The 22,184-nt window shown below is 34.0% G+C and overlaps 2 protein-coding genes across 3 annotated transcripts in view; both read left to right on the top strand.

Annotated features, from left to right (window-relative positions):
• On the top strand, positions 2,043-2,516 carry LOC109838546. Its single transcript, XM_020406979.1, has one exon. It carries the CDS (start codon positions 2,043-2,045, stop codon positions 2,514-2,516), a length of 474 nt encoding a protein of 157 aa, XP_020262568.1.
• Positions 19,965-22,184, top strand: part of LOC109828833 (protein transport protein SEC13 homolog B-like) — a 5,388-nt gene continuing 3,168 nt past the window's right edge. Inside the window, exon 1 of one of the 2 annotated variants that reach the window (XM_020395797.1) lies at positions 19,965-20,056. The gene's annotated coding sequence lies outside the window, so the exon portion shown is untranslated. The remainder of the gene's footprint in view (positions 20,057-22,184) is intronic. The other variant, XM_020395798.1, reaches the window with a different exon arrangement.

Raw genomic sequence — 22,184 nt, 5'->3', positions numbered from 1 at the left:
TCAAGTGCTCGGTTACAACCTCTCCCTAGGCACGTCAACCGACGCCACTCCTCTTGGATTCGACCCCGTCTCTCACCACACACTTCTCTCGGTGTACAAGTGTATTACAAGTGAATCCTCACAATAAGCACAATATAAATCAAATGATTTGTTCTCTAAACAAGGTGAGAACTCAATTAAGCACAACTCCAAGTCACTAATCTCACAACCCAAAATTATACTATGAATGTAAATACAATAAGCTCAATAGGTTGTGTGTGAACAAAGAGATAATAAAATCAACTATAAACTCAATATAGAAATCTAGCTTATGGAAATTAAGATCAAAACAATAAATAGCTAGAATTGAGTTTAAGGAAAACTTCTCTATAGATCAAGAGTGAGAGAGAGATGAGTTGAATGCCCAAACACCAAAGGATGATCTCCTCTTTGCTCTTGTGAAATTTGCTTCACAAACTAAACTCAAACAAACTCTTAAACTCTTTTAAACAAAACTTAAACCCTTGATTAAAAACTTTCTTAAACTTGTTTTCAAACTCTCTTGGCTAACTTGAAAAGACATCAGCAATGGGGTATATATACCCACTCAAAGCTCAGCCAAAAACCCCAAAACGAAATGACCAAAAACCCCAGCAAACAGCTCAGAGAAAGAGCCGTTAAAAAGCAACGGCTATATTGTCGGTCGACCGAAAATTCCGTCGGTCGACCGATGGAAAAATTCGGTCGACCGATGGAAAGTTCGGTCGACCGTTATCCAGGTCGAAAACAGGAAATCAAGCAAACACTTATCCGGTCGACCGGTGCGGTCGACCGAAGGAAGCTCTCGGTCGACCGGACCGGTCGACCGACCACCTCTCTGCTGCATGCTGACGAAAGCTCAAATGGTCGGTCGACCGGTGCGGTCGACCGAAAACTGATATTCTATGCATTTTTTCATATATAAGCCCGAAAACTATAAAACCATATATATATATATATATATATATATCACTATATATATATATATGAAAACCAACATAATGTGTGTGTATAGATATTGAGCTTAACGTACTTAACACACATAATATAAATTCCTAAACTAAATTACCCAAGCAATCTTGATCTTCAACGAAGCTCTATCTTGGTAATCTTGCGGATGAAGCTTGAACTTGGATCTTGACTTGAATGTGCATTGCTTCACTCCACTATTCCGCCAACCTCCTCTTGATATGAACGTGTAGGCTCAATCCATCCAACATCCAACAACGTTGTTTGTCTATAATACATAGGAAAACACAAATACTAGACAAACAACATTAGTAGTAAATTGTTTGTAAATCATCATCAAAACAAGAAGGCCAACATCCTTTTCAGTTAAATTTCCATTAAGATTTAATGAAACAGTAGAATCCACAGTAGGAGTCAATTGAATAGCATTCAATTTATTAGAGTTTGAGAAAAGATGCTGATCTACTAAATCAATCTCAAAAACTTCATCTTCAGCCCAAGAAGATCTACTGGATCTACTCAGATCATCACGAGAGAAAGAGCACTTACAGAGACTACGAGATCTGCATCCAAACGATTGAGGAGTTTTCTGATCTTTTGGATTTGTAGCTCTAAGGATCTCTTCCATAGATTTCTTCATTCTTTCCCCCTTAGGACCAGTTGATCTCATGGCTTCAGATTCAAGAACTTCACCATTTCCAACAAATTTTGCGAAAGAACTGATCTCTTTGGATTGCGAACAAGGAGTCGCTCTCAGTCCAATGCTAAGGATCTGTTTACCGCTGCTCTTCTTCTTCCTAACCATCGAGAACTCGGCGGGGGTGTAAGTTAGCAGAGGATGATTCACCTACTAACGTGCACCATGAAGACCGCCAAAAAAAATTATGTCATCAGTTTGTTTCAAGATTCTGCTCTGATCTGTCTAGTAAACTTTGACTTACAACAATAAAAGACCTTATATGGAGAAACTGCAAAACCTTATTCAAACTTGACTTAACAATTTTCTTAATAAAATTGTAAGCAAATACTATATATGTGATGCTGGGTACCCAACCATGCCAGGTTTTATCTCTCCATACCGAGGTGTTCGATATCATTTGAAAGAACATTCGGGTAAAACACCTAAGAATAGAAGAGAATTATTCAATCTAAGACATTCTTCATTGAGGTCTAAGATTGAATCTGCATTTTGCACATTGAAAAATCGTTTTAAGATTTTGTGTGCTAAGCCGTATTATCCTTTTCCTATACAAGTAGATATCGTATTGGCATGCACGATACTCCATAATTTCATTATAATTGTGGATCCAAGTGATGAACTACTCAACGATGATGAATTTAATGAAGATATTGATGGTGAAGTGGCTTTCGAGAGTGATACTAATTTAGTTAATTTTACTCAAAATCAAACCCAAAGAGAGCAAACTGAATCAAGAAATGAGTGGAAGACTCTTAGGGATGACATTGTTTGGGCGATGTGGGTGAACTACTGTGATATGTATAATCATTGTGTAACCACAGTGACTTGATTTTTATTTTTGTTCTATTTATGCTCATATATGTACTAAATAACTCTAATTTCATTAATGTCGTTATGCTTTTATTCATGTTTTACTTCTTTCATCTAACTTTTTCTATTTAATTAGTAATGGCTGATAATACTTCATTGAGTGGGAGAGATAATCAAAAAGGTAACGGGGTCGTTCCTTCACCTTCCCTACCACCTCAACTTCCTCAGTCTGTGCATCACGGCGATGGGTATTTTCCATTTCAATAGTCGTACTTTGTATAACCACCTCAAGCATACCCGAACATGCCATTCCATGATAGCAGCTACTTTCCAATGCATCATAATATGGGGCCATATTCGAACATGCTCAAGTCACCCACTTTTCCTCCACAATTTCACAATCCTAATCTGAGTGGGGTGCAGCTTTCGCATACTAGTGGTAATAGATCAACTCCTGAATCAGGTTCCAAACGGGACCTCGTAGAAGAAGGGGTAGAAACATCACCAAATCCAAAGAAGAAGAGGAAAAACTCCATATACAAAAAAAAATGGTGAAGTAGGTGGTTCTTAAGGGAACAAACATTTGTTTTGGGGTTCTCGTTATGATGATAAGCTCATTCCATTTCTTGCCGACTTGGTAAGAAAGGGTTACAAACCTGACAAAAGCTTTAAGAGAACCGCTTTTCATATGGATTCTCAACACATTAATGAGAAGTTCAACACAGTTTTTAAGTGGGATAATGTCATGCACCGCATCAAAACTCTACGAACAAGATTTTGTGATATGGAAACTTGTCGTAATCTTAGTAGTGCTGGATGGGATGATAGTACGAAGACTGTCATTATGGATCCTGAATGTTTGGATAGGTGGGTTGAGATAAATAAAGCCTAGTTAAAGAATAGATTTATTTTTCATTTTTAAGAAAATTTTCTAATTAATTAAATTATACTTTTTTAGGACAAGAGATTTAAGAATGCAAAGCTTAGACAATATGTCAATAAACCATTGAGGCATTATGATGATCTCGCCCTTATCATCGGTGATGATCAAGCTACAAGTCAATTTGCTAATGATGCTTGGAAAAAGTTTAGCTGTAGTGAGACCATAAACCTTGGAGATGATGTGAACTCACCATTGCATTCTCTCCAATCCACTCAAGTACACATTTTAGATGACGAGGACACTCCTCCGCCTAAGGAAGCACCCAAAACATCAAGTTATAAAGCTAAGTCATCCTCCGCCAAGGTAAAGGCTCGTAAGACCAACCTAGATAGTGAGATCATGCTAAAAATGGTGGATAAGGTAGATGTATTTAGCACAAACATGAAGTGTGTGAATATGCATTGGACCGAGAAGTTATCCACGGTCCTATATGCTCATTCACATGACTTTAGTGTTGCTAAGTTAGATACATACTACCGTCACCTCTTTATGAATGAGCATGAATCTAGACTATTTATGGGCATATCTTCGGATGGTCAGAAGGAGATGATAGAGACATTTCTCAACAAAGAGGATTGAAGACATAGATCATGGGTGTGTGTGGTAGTTTATGATTCTCACTTAAGCACATTTATGTTTAAAAACTTTTTTAATTATGGTTGAAGGCTAATATCTTTTGGTTTAGAGACAATACTTTTTTAAAATGATGTTTAGTTTTGTGGTTGTCGAACTGTATGATATATATTTATATTGTAGTAAGTAGTTATTTGCTTTCATTTTTTAATATTATCTTTCATAGTATGAATATTATGGTGTACTAACCTTTAAATTAAACTTGTGACTGCAGGATATTTATAAGTCACCATATAATTTTTTAAGATGCAAGCAACCTATAATGTGCACACATTGTACTGGACGGTTATTGCTCTGGGTATTTTGTGTAGTAAGTTTTCATGACACGAGTTTACGTTGGTGATTTTTTTACTTTTAGGTTATGATTATTGTCATAATATCTGAGATTAGCAACCTGTAATATCTATTGATATTGTACTGGATGGCTAACAATAATAATATTGACCATATTATGAGCCCTCAGCCCTATTCAGTTTGGTTTGCATCAATTTAGGCTATGATATTGTCAAATTTTCTAAGATTAGCAACCTGTAATATCTATTGATATTGTACTAGATGGCTAACAATGATGATTTTGACCAAATTCTGAGCCTTCAACCATAATCAGTTTGGCAGCTCTGGTTGGCTTTGTGACCATTACAATCTGTTTGTGTTCAGTTTTGATGTGCATATGCTGTTTTTTCTTGATTTTTTCCTGCTCAGTTATTTGTGGGCACATGTTGCCTCTATGTGGTTGGCTGGTTGTGTAGCCTGATGTTGTTGGTTGGCTATTTTTGGTATACTTGCTGTTGAGGGGTTTGCTAGTTTTGTGTTCTGTTTGGGCACAGGTTGGTTTACTGGTTTTGTGCTCAGTTTGGTGATCTTTGCTGTTGTGGGTTTGCTAGTTTTGTGTTCAGTTTGGGCACATGTTGGTTTGATGGTTTTGTGTTTCGTTTGGTGTACTTGCTGTTGTGGGTTTGCTGGTTTTGTGTTTAGTTTGGGCACAGGTTTAAATGCATCACCTCATCCAATTGCATTGCACAGATATAGGGAAATGCATTTAATAGCATAATCAGTTCGGTTTAAAAGAATTGTCGAGCGAGCGAGCTGTTGTGGGTTTGCTGGTTTCGTGATCAGTTTGGTTATTTTGTGTATGTTGGTTGTTAGCCAGGTTGGTTTGCTGGTTTTGTAGACTGGTTGTGAGCCATGCTGTGTAAGTGTTGTGCGCCACATCAGGTTTTGTGTAGCCATTTTGTGGCTGGTTGTGTGGCCTGGTTGTGAGCCATGTTGTGCGTATGCTATTGTCAATTTGCTTTGTGATCATTATTATCTGTTTGTGTTGATTTTGGTTTGCATCAATTTAGGCTATGATGATTGTCAAATTTTCCGAGATTAGCAACCTGCAATATCTATTGATATTGTACTGGATGGCTAACAATGATGATTTTGACCAAATTCTGAGCCTTCAACCATACTCAGTTTGGCAGCTCTGGTTGGTTTGTGACCATTACAATCTGTTTGTGTTCAGTTTGGTGTGCATATGCTGTTTTTCTTGATTTTTTTTCTACTCGGCTATTTGTTGGCACATGTTGCCTCTATGTGGTTGGCTGGTTTTGTAGCCTGATGTTGTTGGTTGGCTATTTTTGGTGTACTTGCTGTTGAGGGGTTTATTGGGTTTGTGTTCGGTTTGGGCACATGTTGGTTTGCTGGTTTTGTGTTCAGTTTGGTGATCTTTGCTGTTGTGGGTTTGCTGGTTTTGTGTTCAGTTTGGGCACATTTTGGTTTGATGGTTTTGTGTTCCGTTTGGTGTACTTGCTGTTGTGGGTTTTATTTGTTTTGTGTTCAGTTTGGGAACAGGTTTAAATGCATCACCTCTTCCAATTGCACTGTACAGATATAGGAAAATGCATTTAACAGCATAACTAGTTCGGTTTAAAAGAATTGTCGAGCGAGCGAGCTGTTGTGGGTTTGCTGGTTTTGTGATCAGTTTGGTTATTTTGTGTATGTTGGTTGTGAGCCTGGTTAGTTTGCTAGTTTTGTAGACTGGTTGTGAGCCATGTTGTGTAAGTGTTGTGCTCCACATCAGGTTTTGTGTTAACCATTTTGTGGCTGGTTGTGTAGCCGCATATTCAGTTTGTGGCTGGTTGTGTAGCCGCATGTTCAGTTTGTGGCTGGTTGTGCTCCACATCAGGTTTTGTGTGGCCATTTTGTGACTGGTTGTGAGCCATTTTGTGGCTGTTGTGGGTTTGCTGGTTTTGTGATCAGTTTGGTTATTTTGTTTCACGTTTAGGCTCATCACCTGTAAGAAACTTGTTACAATATATTGCAGGTTGCATTTTCTAAGGCCAAGCAGATTATAGATCCTTTATCGACAGGAGCAGTGCTCTGCGAACACAGACAAATGACTGAGGTTTGTCATCTTTCTCAAATTACGCAACTGTGAGGTTTTATGTACATTTGGTAAAAGATTACTGTTATATTGTTGTGCATTATACATTTGTCTATACTTAGTTTTAGTTCGAGAAAGTTAAACAAATTTAAAGGAAAAACTTTGATGAATTGATTCAAGTTTATGTCTGTTCATATGATCTTTTCAGTTACCCTTATTGGTCTTTATATTAGCTCCTTGTTTGCATGTTTATGTCTATTTTATGTGTCAGGTGCTCCAAGAGAGAGGGGAGAGCACATCACGCCATAGTCGTGCTACCTGGTCGAGTGGTGAAGATCCTGGTCAAGTAGTGAAGTTCATGTCAAACCTCAAATTACCTAAAGTTATATCGGTCTTGTATCAGTAGTCGGTAGCTAATTTTAAAATTTTGTATGCAGATAAAATCTTGTATAAAGGATTCTAATAGTTCATAATATTATTAGTTTTCATAGTTCTATTCGTGCAGTTCTGATCGTATGTGGAGCTTGGTTTTGTGTTGTGGAATTATTTTCAAGCATGATTTTGTGCGATTTAAGAGGTTATATACATATTTATGGCTATTCAGGTTGTTTATATGTTTTTATATGTTTCAAGAGTTTTTTTGGATAATTCACGCAACTTCATAAATTTGTGAATATTCACGTTAGTACAGGTTTCATGTGATTTTTTCAATCTGAAACATGTATATTTCAGGTCAAATCAAGTATGTAATTCATTGCAATTGATTCATATTATTTCAGGTTTAGTATGATTTCATTAATACAAGCAGAAATTTATAATTCATTGGAGATATTATTATTTGTTCATGTTATATTCGAACTTTTATATGATTAAGATTACATCATATAACAAGCACAAATAAAGTTGTATATAGTGGGGGTAATCTTACCATGGTAACCATAAACATTTTTTACTACAAACTTCAAAACCAACCAAACACAAGAAAAGTGGGAAATGTAATATCAACAAGAGTTTTTCCTTTTTTTTCCCATGTGAACCAAACACAAGAAAAAATAAATACATTGTTTTCCCATCATTTTTTTGTGCGAACCAAAGCGAAACAATCCATTTCTTTGAAAAGTTTGAAAAACTCAAAACTTGTGTTTTTGTACATGGAAATGCATTTTCCTATATCTAGAAAACGAACCAAACAACCCCTTAAAAGGATTTGTTAACCCTTGATGAGCGATAATTAACATCACTTAGCCCGTCATTTTAGCAACTTTACAATTTTGTCAAGGTAGGATGAGTAAGACTTGAGGCGTGTCAAGTGAGAGGGCACATCGTGTAATTTAAAAATTCCGTTGTAAGAGCTGCAGTTTGCGTTGGTTGAATTTAATATTTTGTACTTTATTCACATCCGGTTGGTTGTAGGGGTGGGCGTAGGCTGGGCTGGTTCAAGCCTATGACTCGGCCCACATGGTTCAAGGCCGGACCGGGTCTGATATGGGTCCGCCCGGATCAGAGCGGGTTGGGTATACTTCTCTGATTTCTGGTCTGGGATTGGACTCGGCCCGGTCCATGACTCACTCAGGCATAGGCCTGGCCCAGCCTAGCCCATGGCCCACGGGTCGGCCTGTAGATTTTTTTCAACTTTTTCCCAATTTTTTTATTTCTAATTTTTAAACTATATTAACTTTGTATTCGTATCTATTTTTTTTTTTTCTATTTCACTCTTTATTTAAAATGATATGTATGTATGTATGTGTGTATATATATAAAGATAAACATCACAGAAAACGCAAACACAATGGTATACGTGTTTTGGACTTCGAAGGAAGGTCTACGTCCACGAAAAGTTAATGACATTCCTTTAGTTTAAAATTAAAATTACAAATACAAGAGGAAAAAAGAAAAAAATGTTAATCATTAATGTTCAAGGAGCTGAATTCCTCTAAGTTATATTCGTCAAATTCAACAAGAAAATGTCTTGTTTGATGTCATTGTGACCGTTCTTTTGTATCGAGCCGCGTTGGGTTGGGTTAATGATGGGCCGGGTCAATAGTGGGCCGAGTCTATTTCTCTGATCTCGAGTCTAGGGCTGGACCAAGCCTGACCTGTGACTTGGTATATCACGAGTCGGGTCGTACCCGACTCATGATGAATCAAGCGGGATCTTGACCCATGGCGAGCTAGGCCAGGTCAGCTTGCGGGTCCACCAGGCCCACGCCCAACGCTCCTTGGTTCTATGGCCATGTAGAGTATTTAATTCATTATTTGAGTATTTTAATACTTGGAAAACTTCCAACCCCTAAATTTTTAATACTTTAATATACACTTAGTTGCGACTTCGACATGTTCATATATTGTTCCATTTTTCAATTGGAGATGAAATATTGTGTTTACTTGAACAATTGCATTATAAATCTCCGGGCTGCGTAGTGAAAGTTTAGACCAAAAACATTCTTTTATGTATTATGTGTTGGAAATTTATCAAATAAAATTATAGCATGTAAAATAAATCCGAAATAAAATAATAAGAAAGTCTGGCTTGATTGAAAGCAGTCGTGTAAACACTGCCCTAGAAGATTGAGAACCCGCCTATCGTCCTGGCGCAGATGATCCTTTCTCCCCTAGCGGTAAAAACTCCCGGAAGCGACCGACCTCTATACTCGGACGAGAGAACAGAGCTTCGGGTCAAGATGAATAACGGTTGCCCAAAATAACACCAACATATGAACGAAAATAATATGCAGAGGAGAGAAGAGGAAAAAGAGAGAATTGTTTCTATATTTTTTCAGAAAGTGAATAAGGGGTGTATATATAGGGTTGAGAAATCCATTATAATTCCTACAATTAATATGGTAACGTTCATCATAAATTATCGTAACGTGCCCCATAATGTATAGCCGTTATACACGTTTTAATTGTATTCATAACACTATTCCATGTGAGACTATTCATGAAGGTAAAATTACCTTTTCTCCAACAAAATATCCAACAGTCCCCCCAAAAGATAATATTGACTGAAAACTCAAAATCAATAAATAAAACAACAAATCACAAAATAAATATAGGTTCGGCAACCTTTCATATCGTGAATTTAGGAGAGGTAGCTTTTGGCTTTAAACCTTTCCTTAATGAGTTCATCGCCACCTGAGGGACATAATGGACTAGGCCTTGAATTAGATCTATTAAACTAGGTATTGACGAAAACACACACAATACGTCTTTATCTATTAAGCAAAGCAGGTTGAGCGTAAAAGGTCATACTCACAATAAACCGACTCATGAGAGTTTCTAGGGGTTAGCTCAGTCCCCCAACCGTGGCCATCACGGTTCCTCTCACGTAGGTAAGTCTTCCAAGGGTACTACAGCTGGATATCATACCCTCCGTAATACACGCGTTGGACTTATTAAGAGTAAAACTCAGGCTAACCAGCTGTATCATAAGAGCATCGTCATCATAAAGAATGAAAAGTAGCACATGCTACTATAATGATATATAAATATATCTAGGTCGATGCTCCACATGAGTGCCACTAGTCCAGCTTGTTTTTACCATATTGAACCAACATTGGGACTACGTCTCCAAATAAGGGTTGGTTTGCCGCTGTCAGTGACCTCATCTATGGGCTTAACCCCATCTCCCTCGATGAATACAGAATCACACTCCTGGATAGACCCTTTATTAATGGGCCTGCAATATTCTTTTTAGACTTTACAACTTTGCATAATATACGTTATATATATTTATCAAGTTATTTTATAATTAGTCCTTCATATTATTTGACATTAGGTACCCTTCTTGTTTAAGTTATTTTTCAAATCAATCTTTCCTTATAAGGATAAGGGAACCTAATAGCAATTTAATTATTTGATGGACTAATTTTAATATAACTTTTATTCATCATGTAGATAGAAGTTATAAGACATATATTTTGATTTATTTTTCCAGGTCATTGATTCATCACATCTCCTGTAACTAGACATACTAGTTGACAGAGTATATTTATACCAACTCTAACATTTCCTGAATTCTCAAGAGAAAACATTATGCATGTAGTCAAATAAAGAGCTATAAAAATTAATCTTTCTAGTCACTATTAAAATGATAGGACATTAAAACATATTAGCATAAAATATCATGGTCTATGATCATAGATGATCATAGTCTATGTCTGAAGATGTAACTGCATAGGGTTAGAATTTGCCCTTAATATCTGAACATTTCAAACTAATGTGGAACTAAAATACTATAGTTATATCTTGACATGTACGTATATGCACATACATGAATGAAATTACTAATAGTTACATGCAAAGCATTCAAGAGAACCTTATAACATGATTTCATATCTTAAAGTATATTTCATACTTCATATGTATAAATTTTAAATTCTCGTATCATAAGAGGTTGCAAATTTGTTGTCTATAAAGGAGACCTTCCAAATTTAAATTGGTTGCCTATAAAAGAGACTTTCCAAATTTAAATTTATGCATATGAATTATTCTCATAATTCTGGTCCTCTTATTCATGCTTGAATATAAAATGTTTCATATGGAATTATAACAATTATCAAATAAATACAATCACATAAGCATATGACGTATAAGCCCTATTTATATGGAAAACCCATATCGAATGATTTGTAATAAATTAATAATATTGCATATGATTGTAAAATAAAAGCTATAAATGAAAAGGTTTTTATCATTACAACTAGATCAGAAACTTAACTAGATCAACTCCTAACCAAAAACTCCTAAAGTGAAAAGATCAAAGTTTTATTCGGATAGTTTAGCCAAGTAAGGATAGTACTAGAGGGAGATCAAAGATTAATTAAGTACCTCGTTCCTTGCAGAACGTGTTACGCAACCCCTAAACCTTACCTTAGACACCAACTAATCTAAGAAAACTTGAACCGGTTCACTTATTGATTTCTAGTTCCTTAAAAGTATATGTGAATAGTGACTATAACAAAAAATACGTAAATAGTAATTGTAAAATAGTATTAGTAACTGTGAACACTACTTACACTTTTACTATTTATAAATGGCACGGTAATTTGCTACAACAACTGTCATGAATACTTAATTACTACAGTGTTATTAATTAATTATAATTAATTATAGCAATTAAAATAAAGCAAGAAAACAGTTACAGAAACCATATTTTCTTAGAATGAACGGTAATTGCATATTTATGAATAAGGAAAATAATTCTCTGATGAACAGTGCTCTATGTAAACAGTAAAAAAAAATTAAAATAAAATGAACAATAACAAAAACTATTTTTTAAAGATGAACGGTAATGTTTTATTTTTTATTAACAGTATTTGAAACTATTTTTTTAACAGTAACATTTTTAACAGAAAATAAAACCGGGTGAAAGGTAACTTCCATGAACAGTAATAATTTTTTTAAATAATAATTTCGTATTTAAAACAATAGATATAAACTACTCAATCTTCTAGATTGTTGGAAACTTATCAAATAAAATTATAGCATGTAAAATAAATCTGAAATAAAATAATAAGAAAGTCTGGCCTGATCTGGAGCAGTCGTGTAAATACTATCTTAGAAGATTGAGGACCCGCCTATCGCCTTAGTACAGATGATCCTCTCTCCCCTAGCGATAAAAACCCCCAGAAGCGATCGACCTCTGTACTCGGGCAAGAGAATAGAGCTTCAGCTCAAACAAAGAACGGTTGCCCAAAATAACATCAACATATGAACGAAAATAATATGTAGAGGAGAGAAGAGGAAAAAGAGAGAATTGTTTCTATATTTTTTCTGAAAGTGAATAAGGGGTGTATATATAGGGTTGAGAAATCCATTATACTTCTTACAATTAATACGATAACATTCATCATAAATTTTCGTAACGTTCCCCATAATGAATAACCGTTACGCATGTTTTAGTTGTATTCATAATACTATTTCATGTGGAACTATTCTATTTCATGTGGAACTATTCATAAAGGCAAAATTACCTTTTCTCCAACAAATATCCAACAATATGAATGTGCACAATCACTAATTTATGGTATAGTTGCATTTTGGGCCTGTAGTCAGAATATATTTTCTGAGCAGTTAGTAATCATTTTATATACTCTCGATAAGGTTAAAGTTGGTATTTTTAAAAAAATTATTAGTATTAACCACCTCAACCCTTCTTTAATTGCCAAACCTGACAAAGCTAACCCTTCGTCTTAATCATCTAATTAAAACAAAATTCAATTGTTTTGATCCCTGATGATTTGTTAACTAATTTAATCCTTTTACTTAGCTCTCTTTCTTAAATACTTGCCAAACGACACCTAAAGCATAATGGTGATAGAGTTTATTAAAAGCGTAGAATTTTATTGTGAAAAATCCTAAGATTGAGACAACAATTCTTGCTATAAATAGTAAAAAGAATGAAAGTACTCTAATACCACTAGGAAGGAATCCTAGAGGGGGGTGAATAGGATTTATGCTAATCTAATCCGATTTATGCTAATTAAAATCTTATTAACAAATATATCCTAGCAAATGAGATATGAACAATATATATGCAAGGATATTAAACTAAACAAGGGCAATATAAATATAGACAATATAGTGGATGAAATAAACAATGAGAGAATAACAATAAAGATGAGCAAAAATATAAGTGTACCAAGCCAAACTCAAACACAACATATGATCACGAAGTTCGGTCCCCACGACCTACGTCTCCGCTCCTCACCTCAAGGAGATCTCCACTATCACTCCGGGTTTTCTACGCTTACCCGAAAAACGTTTACACCTCACAATGTCGGTTTTCAACGTTCACCGATCAACGTTCACAATCACTCACAATGTAACTACACTAACTATCATCTCAAGTATTGGTCTCTAGCCCGTGTCTCTCTCAAGTGTTAGGAATTACAACCTATCTCTAGGCATTACCACCTAACCCACTTCTCTTGGAACGACCCCGTCTCTCACCACACACTTATCTCGGTATACAAGTGTATTACAAATTGTAACTTCACAATTAAAGCTCGATTACAATAAAATGTTCTCTAATTAGATGAGAACTCAATGTAAGCTCAATCTCACAAATCACAAACATACAACCTAATATATGATGTATGAAATGCTACAAGCTCAAATATGGTGTGTGTGATAAAATGAGTATAAATAAAATCTAACTCAATTAGCAAACTAGAAATAATAAGAATATGAAAATCAATAATAAAATTGCTTAAGAAAAGAATTAGAAAAACTTTTTTATAAACACAAAGCGGTTGAAGAAGATTGAGGATGAATTCCTCAATTGAAAATGCAAGCCTCCTCTTTATAAAATCAAACACCAAACTTAAACTTGAGAAACAAACTTTTAAACACTTAAAATGCTTTTTAAAAACCCTATTGAAAACTTAATTCTGATGAGAACAATAGGGGTTTAAATAGGAAGAAAAACCAAGGCACAAAACCCAAACAAATCTAGCAAAAAGACAAAAGAATAGAAGGCTAGAAAAACTAACCGTTGGGCCGTCAGTCGACTGACGGGTTTCATCAGTCGATTATTGAGCTGACCGTTGTAGGCATTTACCAGCTCATCAGTCGACTGATGGTCTTTATCAGTTGACTGATGGATCATCAGTCGACTAGTCAGTCGACCAAAATAAAACAAAAACTTTTTGATTATTCTAGGCACATTCTTCAGTCAACTGATCAGTCGACTGATAACAGGTTATCAGACTGAAATGATTTTTGAAAACAAATTTTAAAGTCTTTTTAAAAATAGCAGATAAATTCCAAAAAATGTAAAATTTTGGGAAAAGTTTATAAATATGATTATGAACATGTTGGAAAAGGAATTTTTGAATTTTCTCTTACCATTTGTGAAATCTCAGAAATATTCAAAAACACTAAAATACATGTGTTTATAAACATGTTGATTTTGTCATTTAGCTCAAATCAAGTTTTAAAAACTTGTGTAATGTTTATATGGACATAATAAGAGATGTTAATAATGTTTGTATAGTCCAAAGCATATTAAAATATATTTTGCATAAAAACACCTATATTTGAGAAAATTCACAAATGAAATGTGTGTGTATATTTGAGCTTATAGAATTAACACACATTATATAAACCCTAAACTTAATTTACTCAAGCTTGATAGATCTTCATTGTAGCTTGTCTTGATAAACATGGAAGAATGTTGAACTTGGATCTTGACTAGTATGCATAGGCTTCACTCCACAATATCTGCCAACCTCCATTTGATATGATCATTATGATGCAATCCATCCAACCTCCAACACTTATTGTTTGTCTAAAATACCTAATAAGAAAACATAAACACTAGAAAAACACTATTAGGAATTGTTTGTAATCATTAAAACAAAATTAGAAGATGTAGGCTCATAACATAAGACCTAACAATCTGTCCCTTTTTAATGATGACAAACAATCTACACAAAGAGTATATAAGATATACAATAAAGAATAATACTCTTAAAATATACTCACAATCCACTTGTTTCTCACCCTTTGGCAACATCAAAATGGGGAATATAAAAGAATAAGAGAGCGAAAGCTCCCCTATCTTAAAGCATTAGTGAGTATAAACAAAAAAAAAAGAAAAAAAAAAAGATATAGGGATTGCTCCCCCTATCAAAATACCATAAAGAATATATGCAATAAAAATCATGGCAACCATGTGAGTAAGCATAAATGTAAGATATGCTAAACACAACTCACATACAAAGATAGACCAAGTGAACACATATGCATGTATCATGAAGATAAGGTGCCACAAGAGTCTAAAACATAAAACCTAAAATATTTTAAAAAAGTAAAAGAAAATCAAACGTTAAATGATTTAAATTTTTTTTACAAATTATCCACCATAAAACATGATTGATTGAGAGCACAAATAGACATATAAAAGGTGTCTCAATATCCAATCGTAAAAAATTATTTGGATATAAACAAAAGTAGATCATGAAATCAAAAAAATGAAATTATGAACCTCATGAAGGTTCAAATAAAAGCCTCAAATGATACTAAAAGAAATTCAAAGTGTATATATTGTATCAATTTCGGCAAAAACAAGAGAGGTGAGCATAACAAGCTCTTAAAATAAGTTTCAACCCAAATAAAGCTTTTAGCATCCGGTAAACCTCCCGGGTGTTGCTCAAACATATAATCTCTCACTATGCAAATACAAAACAAAGTATATATATCTAAAAAGTGTTTGATCAATAAAAGAAATCCTTTTTGTAAAACTTGATCAAACCATATAAGGAATACATTATAAACAACAATTAGATGATCCGGAAGCTCAAACACATAAAAATCATCATAAGAGTGTTTCATAATGATCCCATAAATACAAACACATTGTTCAAGCTTAAAAATTGAAAACAAGGTATACTAACAAAAAAATGATGTTTTAAAAAAAATCATCTTGATAAAAATTGTATCAATTCATAAAGGATAAAACATGAAAGTCTATGAAAGAGAATCATGAAAAAAAATTATGAATGATAACTTTTCAAATCAAATACCAAGTATAAAATTATTTTCAATTTTGTTTATAAAACTTAATTAGAAATCATCTTTAAGAACATGAAAAACTAAAAAGCTAAAGAATCCGTTCTTAAAGATTAAACATGTTTTGGTACCCAATTACTCTTGGTACCGAAGAGTCTAGGGACATGACCCCTATCATTAAAGTTTAAAGCCCTAGGATTATGATCCCTTTTGGGCACATTTTGTGCACGGATCCAGTCATAGCAATAATTATGCAAATGACTCATTCGATTGCAATAAGCGCAATGAAGAGGATGCATTTATTATGTTGACCATGTGGATGTGCACGTGGAACATTTGCAAACAAAAGTGAATTATTTGAAACTTTTTGCAAATGCGAAACATTTTTAAACAATGGTCTATTTGGAACATTTTGCAACTTAGAAGATTTTTACAAATTATAACAAAATTTTACAAGATGTCCAAATCTACCACAAACATTGCAAGTAAACACATGTGGTACTTTAGAATCATTTGGAAAGAGAGAATTCCTTTTTAAATCGAAATAATACTTGTCCAAATGACCAAAACGACCACAAAATTCACACATATACACATGAGCATGTTTATGATTATCACTATGTGTGTGTACATGTGTATGAGATGGAGAAGCTTGATGGAATGCACAAACATGATTAGGCTTATTAGGCTTTTGTGCATTATAACAAAATTTAGCAATATGATATTTACGGCCGCACATTGAACACTTATAAATTTTGTTATACTTGTGTGCATAGTGTATAAGTTTCTTGGAAACATTTTTGTGAGACTTTGCACGCAAGTCCATAAGCTTGTTGTTATTAAAAATGCAAGTTTTTAATGTTGAATCTAAAGTGGATATTCTATTTCTAACTTGATTCAACTCATCATTTTTTACATAAGCATTGTTATTAGAAGTAGAACATGCATGATCAATTTTGAAAGAAGTAAGCTCTTTTCTAATGTTCTCAACTTCTAATATAGCATCACATTTAGCATGAAACAAACTAGCATTTTCCAATTTTAATTTTTTATTGTATTCTTTAATATTTTTATTTTCTTTTGTAATGAGATCAAACTTAGTGGCTAGTGTTTTATGAGAGGATTTCATTTCGACATGCTTGGTTTTCATATTAATATAGCTACGTTGCAATTTCTTATACTCATGCATCAACAATTCATAACCATGTGCGAGTTCATCAATAATAAGATCATTTTCGTTATCGGACTCGCATACCTCACTAGGGCTATCGCCCTTGAAGAGGGAACCGCCAAAGATCGTCGGATCGCCTCCAAGTTCCCTTGATGTGCTTCAAATAATTTCTAAATTGTATAGCACTATCAAAATGAGCAAGTTCGTTAGAAATACATGGACCTAAAGCATTATGCATAAATTCTAACACTAACTTGTTCATAGTAAACATTTTCTTGTCATGTTTGCTCCACTTGGATTTCTCCGAAGTGAGCACAATATAAGCATTGTCAATAACTTTTTATAAATCTATGTTTCTAGACTCAACAAAAAATTTGAATCTACAACACCATTTGTTCATAAGGGAAGTTACTATATCTAGGAGCAACATTTATATCATACCCTACACCAAACATATCCATAATATATGAGCAGGCAAATTAAATAATATCAAAACAAGATTAGCAACAATATTAAAGCTTGGACCGTTAACTCAATGCGGTTAAACCTTAAATCAAGAGCGCCAAGCTCTGATACCAATTGAAAGTACCCTAATGCTACTAGGAAGGAACCCTAAAGAGAGGTGAATAGAGTTTATGCTAATCTAATCCGATTTATGCCAATTAAAAACTTATTAACAAATGTATCCTAGCAAATGAGATATGAACAATATATATGCAAGGATATTAAACTAAACAAGGGCAATATAAATATAGACAATATAGTGGATAAAATAAACAATGAGAGAATGACAATAAAGATGAACAAAAATATAAACGCGCCAAGCCAAACTCAAACACAAGATATGATCACGAAGTTCAGTCCTCACGACCTACGTCTCCACTCCTCACCTTGAGGAGATCTCCACTATCACACCGGGTTTTCTACGCTTACCCGAAAAACGTTTACACCTTACAATGTCGGTTTTCAACACTCACCGATCAACATTCACAATCACTCGCAATGTAACTACACTAACTACCACATCAAGTATTGGTCTCTAGCCCGTGTCTTCCTCAAGTGTTAGGAATTACAACCTACCTCTAGGCATTACCACCTACCCCACTCCTCTTGGGACGACCTCGTCTCTCACCATACACTTCTCTCGGTATACAAGTGTATTATAAAGTATAACTTCACAATTAAAGCTCAATTATAATAAAATGTTCTCTAATTGGATGAGAACTCAATGTAAGCTCAATCTCACAAATCACAAACCCACAACCCAATATATAATGTATGAAATGGTACAAGCTCAAATAGGATGTGTGTGATAAAATGAGTATAAATAAAATCTAACTCAATTAGCAAACTAGCAATTATAAGAATATGAAAATCAATAATAAAATTGCTAGAGAAAAGAGTTAGAAAATTTTCTCTATAAACACAAAGAGGTTGAAGAAGGTTGAGGATGAATTCCTCAATTAAAAATGCAAGCCTCCTCTTTGTAAACTCAAACACCAAACCTAAATTTGAGAAACAAACTTTTAAACACTTAAAAATCTTGTTAAAAACCCTCTTGAAAACTTAATTCCGATGAGAACAATATGTGTTTATATAGGAAGAAAAACCAAGACACAAAACCCAAACAAATCCAACAAAAAGACAAAAGATTATAAGGCTGGAAAAACTAACCGTTGGGCCGTCAGTCGACTAGCGGGTTTCTTCAGTCGACTGATGAGCTGACCATTATAGACATTTACCAGCTCATCAGTCGACTGACGACCTTTATCAGTCGACTGATGGATCATCAGTCGACTGGTCAGTCGACAAAAACAAAATAGAAACTTTTCAATGATTCTAGGCACATTCTCCAGTTGACTGATCGGTCGACTGATGTCATCAGTCGACTGATCAGTCGACTGATAATAGGTTATCAACCTGAAATGATTTTTAAAAATGAATTTTAAAGTCCTTTTAAAAATAGCAAATAAATTCTAAAAAAATAAAACTTTGGGAAAAATTTATAAACATGATTATGAACATGTTGGAAAAGGAATTTTTGAATTTGCTCTTACCATTTGTGAAATCTCAGAAATATTTAAAAACACTAAAATACATGTGTTTATAAACATGTTGATTTTGTCATTTAGCTCAAATCAAGTTTTAAAAACTTGTGTAATGTTTATATGGACATAATAAAAGATGTTAATAATGTTTGTATAGTCCAAAGCATATTAAAATATATTTTGCATAAAAACACCTATATTTGAGAAAATTCACAAATGAAATGTGTGTGTATATTTAAGCTTATAGAATTAACACACATTATATAAACCCTAAACTTAATTTACACAAGCTTGATAGATCTTCATTGTATATTGTCTTGGTAAACATGGAAGAAGCTTGAACTTGGATCTTGACTAGTATGCATAGGCTTCACTCCACATCTTGGTAAACATGGAAGAAGCTTGAACTTGGATCTTGACTAGTATGCATAGGCTTCACTCCACAATATTCGCCAACCTCCATTTGATATGATCGTTATGACGCAATCCATCCAACCGCCAACACTTATTGTTTGTCTAAAATACCTAATAAGAAAACATAAACACTAGACAAACAATATTAGGAATTGTTTGTAATCATCAAAATAAGATTAGAAAATGTAGGCTCATAACATGAGACCTAACAAAGAAAACAGGAGAAAGACGCCCATTATCAATCGAGCACATGGAGCTGGCGGGTCGGTGCTCCTATTCGCATCAAATCAACCCGATTAGTTTAACGGGTTGGAATTAATCGGACAAAACCCGCTTCATAACTAAGAACCATTAGCTATTTCTTGTGTAAAAACTTCCTCGTTTCTTTTAAAAAAAAACTGCGAATTAAACAAAGTCGGATTTTTCCCCCCTCCTCTCGCGGTCCTCTTAGCTTCAGATCTCACGCGTAAGTCTCTGAAAATTTTCTCAATTCTTGATTTGGGCTCTCTAGTTTCTAAATCGGCATTATTGATTTTTCTGGTCGATACCTTTTACAGATCATAGGGTTTTTTGATCAGCTCATATGTATACGATGCATGAAATTTTCTGGATCAATAGAATAAAATCGTATCGAAAATTTTCAGCAAGTGCTTTTGATAACACATAGAGATTTTTTTTTTCATCTTTGAGAATGATGAGATATTTATCGTTTATTATTATTATTATTATTATTATTATTATTTGAATTTGATGATACCCAGAGGTATTTTACTTCTGAGATTGGAAATTGTGGGGTCTGTGAAGATAATTTCTGAGATCAGAAATTTTGAGTGCGACGTTCATTTGATGGGCTAGTAAAGGTTGTAGCTGAACTTTTGATGAAGTACAAAGATCTCATGTATGGAAGTGTCCAAAACCCTGTTTTTATTACAACTTTTCCCATGAGGAAGATGGAAATGACATTTTGTAATTTGGAGACGTGGAAAAGGCTGCCAAATTGTGTGTTTTGTGATTTTAATTTGAAATGATAGCAAATAACTAGTATAAAGTTAGTAAAGTTGCTACCAGTTTGTTGAGAGATGGATGAAATGGGTAGTTTCTTTGTTCAAAGTGATGATAGTTCTAGATCAATGAATATCGTAGGAATCAAGGCATGATGGAATGAAAGGCATCTCGCTACGGTTTTATTGTTTTGAATTAACAAAATAATGTATGAGTTATATAACCTATATGTCAGGAGAATGGATGTAGCATATCGACCGAAATGATTAGGTTTTGCATAGGAGAGACATCTAGTAGGATTATTTTATCATCTTGAAAACGTAAGTTATTGACACATTATGTTGGTTTGTTTCAAATGAATTTGTACTTCTATTCGTAATATAAAAGCATACACATTTTAAGTTTTTTTTAATGAGGCTATCTAGTTAATTATATTCTAAGGTGGAATTCTTCACCAGTAGGCTAAATTATATAGTTGGTAAAATGCAATGTTAAAAAAGGCGAAAGTACAAGGAAAAATGTTAGACCCTTTTATGAAGCGAGATGTAACCTTCAAAGTGTGAGGCGTAAGCCTCATGAGTTAATATATTTTAATTTTAAGATTTATAAATATTATGAACATTACGCCTCATGAGTTAGTATATTTTAATTTTAAGATTTATAAATATTATGAACATATAATATATAGTGAAATAATAATTTACAAATAGATAAATTTGTCTTGATTAGTAAATAAGAATTAAATATGCGAAGTAACTGTTTTACTTCTTTAGCTTAAAACTTGTAAACTTTTTCCACTGTCATAAAAAATGACCTAGTCAGCCACCTAAATTGCCCTATAGTGGTTTGCCTTCAACCTATTTTTCTTAATCGACAACCTAGATGGCTTTCTGCAATATAGTTGCCTGGACCAGCCTCATGTTTTTCATAGAACACCTTCATCTATTCATACAAATTTGGACCTTCATAGACATAGCAAAATGCTTAATAGATATGAAGGCTATAACTATTGCCACTACTGTAAATAGCAGTCGATAGTGGCGCTATTGTGGCGCAAATAGAAGTAGCGGTCGCTATGGCTATGATTTCATTGATTGCTGTGAACAATAGCCCTCGTGAGAGTGTTTTGCTCGCCAAAGCACTCGAAAGCACAAAATAGCGATAAATAGAAGCAAATAGCGGTAAATAGTGGTAAATATTGCCATTTAGCTAGCCTGAAGGCTTCATTTTTATGTCAAGTTTCAAATAGTTAATACAATCGTGTTACTACTAATCAATGTTTTTCTATTGTTGAAAATTTTTCTATTAGAGACTTGAAAGTTGAAAGATTGAGACAAATAACGGTCATTTTGATAAACATGTACGCCTTTTCATTCTGTACAATACTTTTGTTAATATTATGTGATTGTTACATGTCTATTTCATGCATAGGATCTCTATATACCATCAACTATGCATTTCTAGAATTTCTAGATTTTTCTTTAATTTTTCTTTTTTTGAATATTTATACATATTTAAATTGGACTGCTATTTGACTTTGCGCTTTTTTCCATTATAGCCCCAAATAGTCTTAGTGGTGCCTCACTGCTACA

The sequence above is a fragment of the Asparagus officinalis genome, chromosome 1, assembly GCF_001876935.1.
Source record: "Asparagus officinalis chromosome 1, Aspof.V1, whole genome shotgun sequence".
Lineage (NCBI taxonomy): Eukaryota > Viridiplantae > Streptophyta > Magnoliopsida > Asparagales > Asparagaceae > Asparagus > Asparagus officinalis.
This window is presented reverse-complemented; position numbering and strand designations above follow the sequence as displayed.